The sequence below is a fragment of the Stigmatopora nigra genome, unplaced genomic scaffold (genome assembly GCF_051989575.1).
Source record: "Stigmatopora nigra isolate UIUO_SnigA unplaced genomic scaffold, RoL_Snig_1.1 HiC_scaffold_25, whole genome shotgun sequence".
Lineage (NCBI taxonomy): Eukaryota > Metazoa > Chordata > Actinopteri > Syngnathiformes > Syngnathidae > Stigmatopora > Stigmatopora nigra.
This window is the reverse complement of record NW_027551604.1, coordinates 2,076,507-2,085,421: the sequence shown is the minus strand read 5'-3', so window position 1 is coordinate 2,085,421 and position 8,915 is coordinate 2,076,507. Positions and strand designations below refer to the sequence as shown.

At 35.2% G+C, this 8,915-nt stretch overlaps 1 protein-coding gene across 1 annotated transcript in view; it reads right to left on the bottom strand.

Annotated features, from left to right (window-relative positions):
* The window catches only part of wnt7bb (wingless-type MMTV integration site family, member 7Bb), a 35,992-nt gene extending 33,344 nt beyond the window's left edge, over positions 1–2,648 (bottom strand). Inside the window, exon 1 of the mRNA XM_077711164.1 lies at positions 2,530–2,648. Within this exon, the coding sequence (XP_077567290.1) occupies positions 2,530–2,603 (74 nt within the window). The 5' untranslated portion in view covers positions 2,604–2,648. The remainder of the gene's footprint in view (positions 1–2,529) is intronic.
* Between the last annotated feature and the right edge of the window lie 6,267 nt (positions 2,649–8,915).

Genomic DNA, 8,915 nt, shown 5'->3' with positions numbered 1-8,915 from the left:
TGGTTGGGGATTTGGAAGGTTTTGTGATATTAGGAGGTGCTGATATTTGATTTTTTTTTTTTTTTGGGGGGGGGGTATGATTTTGGAGGCAGGTTTTGTGGGAAATAATCATGTAAAAAATAGTTTTATTGTTCATGTTTTCAAAAAATTGTTAAATTATAAAATTTAAGATTTTTTATTTAATTATGGGAATAATCGGGTAAAATCTGGACGATTACACTCTTTATTATGGTTTATGATTGACATTTTAGGAAAATATGAGAAATAAAATTGACTATAATACATTTTTAAAGTGTGTATTGGCAGACATGAGCACGTAAACACTACACTATCTCAGTAATCATTGAAAATTAACTACTATAGGACTAATCGGGTAAAATCTAGATGATTACGCTGTTTATTATTGTTTATAATTGCCATTTTAGGAAAATATGAGAAAAAAATTGACTATAACAATTTTTTTAAGTGGATATTGGCAGACATGAGCATGTAAAAAAACACTTTCAGTAATCATAAAAAAAATCTGTATAAAATTAACGTTATTCCAGCGTTAGTCAATAAAAAATCTCAACTTCAGATTTTTTAAAAAAAATCATTAAAAAAGAAGAAAATTCCATTGTTTTAAGAGTTTCAATAAGTTTCAATTCATAAAATATTTGGCTTATATCACTCTTAATTTGAAGTGGATCGTTAAAATAATTCAGTTTTTCATCACTAACTTTCTATTTTATTGCAATAGTAAAAGATAATGATTACGTTACACGTTAAAATTGTATTTTATCTTTTAAAAAAATCCATAATTTCAACACATCATCGAAAACAAATGAAAACACGATTTTTAAGCACAAATATTTCCACCTCTCTTTACATGTATATTTCCGGCCAATCCCATTTCCTCGAGTATGAATTTTGCCAACGATGAACATGCTTCAGGAAGAGAAAATGAAATAGTCTGGCATATTTGTGAGTGTGCGCGTGATTGTGTGTCTACGGGTGGCTCCGTCAACACCTGCAGGCTTCAGTCGTCGTAAATGAAGAGGGTACAATGAAAGATTTAGTGAGAGTAAAAAGATGGAAGGAATGAGCCTTGGTAAACATTGTCAACCTACCACACACACACACATTAGAAATACACTGTCATATGATATGAGCATCCGTCCATCTTAATATCCCAAATTATATATATTTATCCAATCTGGCCAGACTAACGTAAGTAAGCACACCTGAATACAACAACAATTTGGAGGATGCCCATCCAAATGAGAAATGGTATGAAGTACATGCTTATAGCTGTGTATTAGTCGGAATATTAGTGCAATGCGTACATTTTGTAGTGCATAAGTGTGTTTTTACTCGGAATTGGCTGTTTTTGGGACTGATTGGAGGAATGTATCACCCATTAAACATATTTGTATATATGTATATGGATATGTATATATGTATATGTATATATGTATATGTGTATATGTTTGTGTATATGTATATATGTTTATATGTATATATGTACATATGTATATATGTATATATGTATATATGTATATATGTATATATGTATATATGTATATATGTATATGTGTATATGTGTATATGTGTATATGTGTGTATGAATATGTGTATATGTATATGCATATGTATATGTGTATATAAGAATATTTATACACAAATATGTGTATTTATGTATGTATATATGTGTATATATGTATATTTATGTATGTATATATGTGTATATATGTATATGTATGTGTATATATGTATATGTATGTGTATATATGTATATAAGACTATGTATATGTAAATATGTATATAAGACTATGTATATATAAATATGTATATTTATGTATGTATATATGTGTGTATATATGTATATGTATGTATATGTACATTTTCTTTTTTATATGTATATGAACATTTTCCTAAAAAGTAAAATGTAATTTGAACAGCACCTCAAATATATATACATTTGTATACATATATGTCATATTAGATGAAGATATTACGCCAAAATTCCTCCATTCATAGAATCAAACCCATTTTTTCAACTACAAATCCCCCTTTTACACCTTTATTAATATCAACATAAATTACCCACCTTTCCCCTAGACCACACCCCCTATCCCCCTCCAAATACAATTTTTAATCCCCCCCATTCATTCATCATATCCACTTTACCAACCACTCCACCTTCTCCTCCAATCCTCCCCACTTCATACCCACAACATCCACCCACCAACCCTAATACTACCACATTATCATCAAATACCCCCCACTTACTATCTTCTTGTGTGTCCTTTTTTAAAAACCCAACACAGCCATTGCGTGGAGTTAAACCTAAACAGGTAAAAACTCAGTCTAGCCCAATGGAATGTGGAAATACAGCTCTGCCTTGGTGCTATTAAAGAAAAAAAAACTTGTTATGCCTGGCTGCAAACAGCCACTAAAACAACCTAAAAATGACACTCCAAACCCTTAAACTCACACATAATCACAATATATCCAAACTTCAACCACCCCTTCCAATTCAAAACTCACCCAAGCCTGATGTAGATGATGCCCAAACACAGGAACACGGGGTAGAGACTCCAACTTCGGAGGGGCTTGTGCATGGTCGTTGCCACTCCGTTTATGGGCCATGCAATAGACCTATTAGATACAGAACCCCCCCTCAAACGACCCCCCCAGGACCCCCTAACTCTATTCAACTCCCGACTATCCCTTCCACATACCCGCACGGGGTCTTAATCCAGCAGTACCCAGCTCATATGGACCCGTTCCTAGGGTACAGTCCATGGTCCGATCTGGTCCGGTAAAAAAGCCGCAGGTGCGATGGACTAAAATTAAGCCACGCCCCCTAAAAACTCACAAAATGAACGCTAATTCCAGGCTTTTTTTACTCGATTATTCCTTGTGCACCTTTCTTAAAATTACTCCATAGTGTCCTTCTGCCAAACAGGTAAGAAAAGCCTTCGGGGGAGAGGTTTACGCCTTCTTCTCCTCCTCCTCCTCTTCCTCCTCCTCCTCCTCTTCCTCCTCCCACTTCCACGCGTGGATTTGTAAACTACGTATAGTATTCTTTTTTAATACGCTCGCCTTGTTGGTACTTAAATAATGTGATGATACGAAAAATTATGTCGTTTTATATACTCACAAAAAGGGGAGGGGGGCTTTGATGGTGTTTTTGTGGGTTTTTTTTTAGAAAAAAAGTGGAATGTTGTGTGGATTAATAGGAATAATGACTAATGGTAATGAGAGGAACGTTGAATTGGCGTCAGAAATGAGGGAGGGGTTTTTGTGGATGTGTCAGTCACGCTGATTGGTTAGAAATGGGGACGTAAATTTCAATTTTGAGGGGGTTTGGTGGTGGGGAGTTTTGTTCCCATCGTCCGGGTTTGATTGTGGTTGGATTTTGAGCAGATGTGGACCCAATTGGAAGGTGGAATCATGGGGGACGTCACAAGACTCCCCCTGCTGGTTATAGTGGGAATTGCATGTCTGAAAAGTGCACTGTATTTGAATAAGATTGCTTTTAATGGACTTTTACGTCTTGTTTATGTTTCATATTGGTCGAATAAAAAGTAAAAGCACATTTTGTGTTATTTAGAACGACTTTTTAGTCATTGTTGTTCTTTAGTTTTAATAGATAGGATGCCTAAGTATAGTTAAAACTAATTAAAGTAGTTTTAATTTAGTTTGTAAGAGTTTAGATCAATTTTATAATAGTATTTACGTCTAGAGTCTATACATTCTAGCATGTCTGTTTCATTCATTCCTTAAAATTTTTAACTGCTTATCCTCATTGGTTGTGGGGGGTGCTGGAGCGTATCCCAGCTAAATAGAGGCACCAGGTGGGAGACACACTGAATTGGGGGTCAGCCAATCACAAGGCACAAGGAGACAAAGGACAACTAATCATAGCTAGGGTTAGCTAATTTAGAGTGCTCAACTAGCCAGTCAAATCAGGGGTGTCAAAGTGGCGGCCCGGGGGCCAAATATGGCCCGCCGCATCACTTTGTGCGGCCCGGGAAAGTCAATCATGAGTACCGACTTTCTGTTTTAGGATCAAATTAAAATGAAGAATATAGATGTATATTAAATTTCCTAATTTTCCCCTTTTTTAATCAATAATTGTCATTTTTAATCCATTTTTTTGTGTTTTAGTTCAAAAATCATATTGTAAAATCTAAAAATATATTTTAAAAAGCTAAAATAAACATTGTTTTAGATCTACAAAAAAACGGAATATTCAGGCCTTTTAATCCAGTTCTTTTAATCCAATTAAAAAAAATTAAAAATCAATAATTGTATTTTTTTCGTCCATTTTTTCTGTGGTTTTAGTTCAAAAATCATTTTGTAAAATCTAAATATATATATAAAAAAACCTAAAATAAACATTGTTTTAAATCTATACAAAAAAACCTGAATATCCAGGCTTTTTAATCCAGTTCTTTTAATCCATTTATAAAAAAAAAAATCTAAATATTCTATCAAAAACAGTCCAACCCACATGAAATCAAATTGACATTAAATCCGCCCGTGAACCAACCCGAGTCTGACACCCTTGTTCTAAATAATTCGAACAAAACTGTCATCAAGTAGTTTTTTGTAAAGACGAGCTTGGATTGACACCAAAGGATTTGGCGTCTTTGAGTATTATTTGTCATTGGCTATTGGCAGCGCTAACGACCGTCCTCACAAACACAAACATGAAGACGCCCACCAATGGGACGCATACGCACAAAAGTCACAAATCAAAATGAGGAGCGAACACACACATCGACACACACACACACATATACACACATACACACATATATACACACACTTCTACTGTAGCACTTGGGTGGTACGCAGAAGATCATGTGACATGTTGTTTATTTAATTTAAAAAAGCTGTGGCAGGACTGAAAGCATCTGGGTCAGGAAGGTCATGTCGGTCCGAGCGAGTTTGACTCCGGCACCCTTTTTTAGCCTGGAATATCTGGAAGGAAGGAGGTTGCCGGCCCTTTAGAATGAATTGGGTTGATGTATTTGTCGGATTATAATGCGTAGCAGCCAAATAACGTAAAATGATAAGGAAAAAAATGCATTAACGTTGTATTTTGGTGAGGGTAAAACATTATTTTTGTTTAGAAACTAAGAAGAAACATACTTTACAGTCAAAATTGTTAAAATTAGCACCTGTTAATGTAATGTTTTTTTGATAACTGTAACCTAAAAACATAATAGGCTTAGCCGAAAAGTGGTTAGCGCGTTAGCCTCATAGTTCTGGAGTCGGGGGTTTGATCTCAGGTGACTTTTCACTGTGTAGTTTGTATGTTCTCCCCAGGCTTGTGTGGGTTTTCTTCAGGTACTCCAGTTTCCTATCACATCCCAAAAAATGCATGCTAGGCTAGCTAGTTGAACACCCTAAATGACCTAACCTTAGCTATGATTGGTTGTCCTTTGTAACCTTGTGGTGAGTGGGTCGAGAGTTCGATTCCAGATGGGCGTGGGTTTTCTTCAGGTACTCCAGTTTCCTCCCACATCCCAAAAACATGCATGCTAGGCTAGCTAGTTGAACACTCTAAATTGCTTAATTCTAGCTATGATTGGTTGACCTTTTGTCTCCTTGCGCTCTGCAATTGGCTGACCACTCATTTTGGGATAGGCTCCAGCACCCCCTGCGAACTTTGTGAGGGTAACCGGTTAAGAAAAATGAATAAATGAATGTAAATAACAGACTTTTGGTCTTAAGAAAGGAACAAAAAAAGGATATAAGTCAAACTTAGCCAAAATATGTTTAAAAAATGCGACTTATAGTCCGGAAAATACGCTCCTGAACTCTGACCTTTTGTTTATTTTCCCAAATGTACATTTCAGAATTTTGCACTCCAACAAAAAGGCCAATAATTATTAAGCTCCGCCCTTGGAGTGCCACAAAATAATTCAACACGAAATTGAAATGTGTCAAATCAAGTATTTTCCGCATATTTTTGTCATATCAGCTTTTTGCCTGGAGCAAAATGGAAGACCATTCAGCTCCAAAATAGAAGAAGTGCTATGGAAAATGGCCGGATACATGTCGTTACATCACATTCTGTATGATTTGGAACAAGAAATCTGGCTCGTTTTCCATCGTGGCGTGCGTAGGCAGGATGGCAATGGCGGAGAAATTTGCCCCAAAAAGAAAAAAAAAATGGCAGCCGCCTGTTTTAACCAATCGACAGACAGATGGCGACGTGTCTGGGTCCAAAAATTAGGTAACGCCACTGTGGTTGTGGTTGGTTAATCCTAACGTAGAGTGCCAATTAAAAGTAGAACGTGGCTATCGAACCCAAAATGTGTGATTCAGTGATGTTTTGACTCACTCTTTATTAAAAGACATTATCATAATTCATCTTTAATCCATTTTAAGGAATAGAAATGACATTTTTTTGGGTCGGGTGAGGAAAAACAAATTGAGAAGTAAATGTTATTTGAATGTATTTTGTTGGATTAAATGGAAGAGTTTGCGGTTTGGGGATTTAAACTTTAATCCGTTGAAAATCTTCAAGTGGAGTTTTATTAGCTTGTAGCCACATGGGTGCTGTTATGTTAGCTAATAGCCAGATGCTAGTTTTGTTAGCGGTATGAGTGGGTTATTAGCTGTATGTTAGAGTTGAGTGTTCATTTTTTTGGTGTAGGATCATGTTTTAGCTAGTTAGCATTCATTTATTCATTTTCTTCCTCACAAGAGTCACATGGGTGCAGTTATGTTAGCTATTAGCCAGATGCTAGTTTTGTTAGCGGTATGAGTGGGTTATTATCCGTATATTAGTGTAATATTAAATTTTTTTTTGGTCTAGGATCATGTTTTAGCTTTAATTTATTCATTTTTTATCCTCATAAGAGTCCCATTGGTGCAGTTTTGTTAGTTAATAGCCAGATGCTAATTTTGTTAGCGGTACGAGTGGGTTATTATCCGTATTTTAGAATTGAGCATTATTTTTTTTGACAACAATCATGTTTTAGCTAGTTAGCATTCATTTATTCATTGTTTGATCCTCACAAGAGTCATATTGGTGCAGTTTTGTTGGCTAATAGCCAGATGCTAGTTTAGTTAGCCAAATGATTGGGTTTTTAGCTGTATCTTAGATTTTAGCGTTCATTTTTTTGTCAATGATCATGCTTTAGCTAGTTAACATTCATCTATTCATTGTTTACTCCTTACAAGAGTTACATGGGTGCTGTTATGTTAGCTAATAGCCGGATGCTAGTTATGTTACCGGTACGAGTGGGTTAATATCTGTATATTAGAGTTGAGCGTTATTTTTTTTGCTGTAGGATCATGATTTAGCTAGTTAGCATTTATTTATTCATATTTTGATCCTCACAAGAGTCACATTTTGTTAGCTAATAGCCAGATGCTAATTTTGTTAGCCGTATGAGTGAGTTATTATCCGTGTTTGAATTAGAAAGTCATTTTTTTGGCAACAAATATGTTTTAGCTAGTTAGCTATCATCTATCTTTTGATCCACACAAGAGTCACATGGATAAAGTTTTGTTAGCTAATAGCCAGATGCTAGTTTTGTTAGCAAAATGAGTGCTAATCATAGCATCATCATTGTGTATGCTATATCACTGCCTCTTAATATTGCATAATTCCTGTTAAAATACATAATTTATCCAATATCCGCCAAATAGATGCATTTTACTCGTTAATTTTCTGCTTTAAACCTTCCAAACAGTCTTTTTTTTTCATCTAACAACCCCAAGCTACATCTACCAACCATCACAGATCTTTTCCAATACTTTTGCACACATTCCTCTTGAATTGCGGAGAAAAAAAATATGGGGTGACGGAGCCATCTCTTGACCGGCTTGCCAAACCATGGATTGGCGTCTTGGACCGCCAAATTCCCAGGCGTAGTACCCCCAACCAAGACCCCCCCCCCCCCTCGATACAGCAACAAAGGGAAAGTCAACTCTGACCTGGATGTCATGTGACCTTTCATATATCTAACTTTGAGGTCAAAGGTCAAAGCAACTTTGCCGCTCCTCCCGTCTTGACCAATGGGTTTGACCTTTTCATTTTGGGTCTTCACTCACACTTTTAAAGATGTTAAGAAGGGGAATTCATTCTTTAACGTCGTCACTGATTAAATGGATACTTAAAAACTTGATTTTGCTAGTTTGTATCCGATTAATTCTGTGTTTTTTTTGTGTTTCAGTGAGAAAATGTACTTGAAATATGTGTGGGAATTCACCCGTTTTTTTAATGAGATAAGAGTCATTATTTTATTCACCATTGACGTTTAATAGGAAATATACATTTTTTTGGACTAGCTAATGCTAATGCTAACTGAAGATGGTTTAATACAGATTTTTGGGGGCTTTTGGTTGATTTTTTTTATTTGTTTTGTTTTTAGATGGAAAATAGCTATTTTTTTTAGATAAACCATGAAAAAAAAGCTAAAAAATAAATATACAAACAGAATTTGGCACTAGCAGTCAGATTATGTGAATTAAATAAATGATAAATACAAGTAATTTACAGTTTTGCAAAAATAAATAAAAATAACTAAGGATTTAGAAGAAAAAAAATCTTAAATTTCAATGCTTATCATTCACAGTGATACATAAATGCAAAAATATTGGGCCAGTACCAAAAACATTGCCCAAAAAATAGCCAATCAGATCTAATGCCATGTTATATTGCATCATAACATAACTACAGTATTCCCTCGATTATTGCGACTTTACTTATCACAAATTCACTTTTTCACGATTTTTTTTCTGCTATTATTTATTATTATTATTTTTCAGTTCACAACAACATAAGCCACTCCTACAAGGACTCAGCACTGGGAAAAAAAGGTACCAGTTATAATAGGGGTAACCCTACTTCCCCATTTTTCAGTTATGGCTACTCTAAATGAACCACGATACCCCCTAAATTC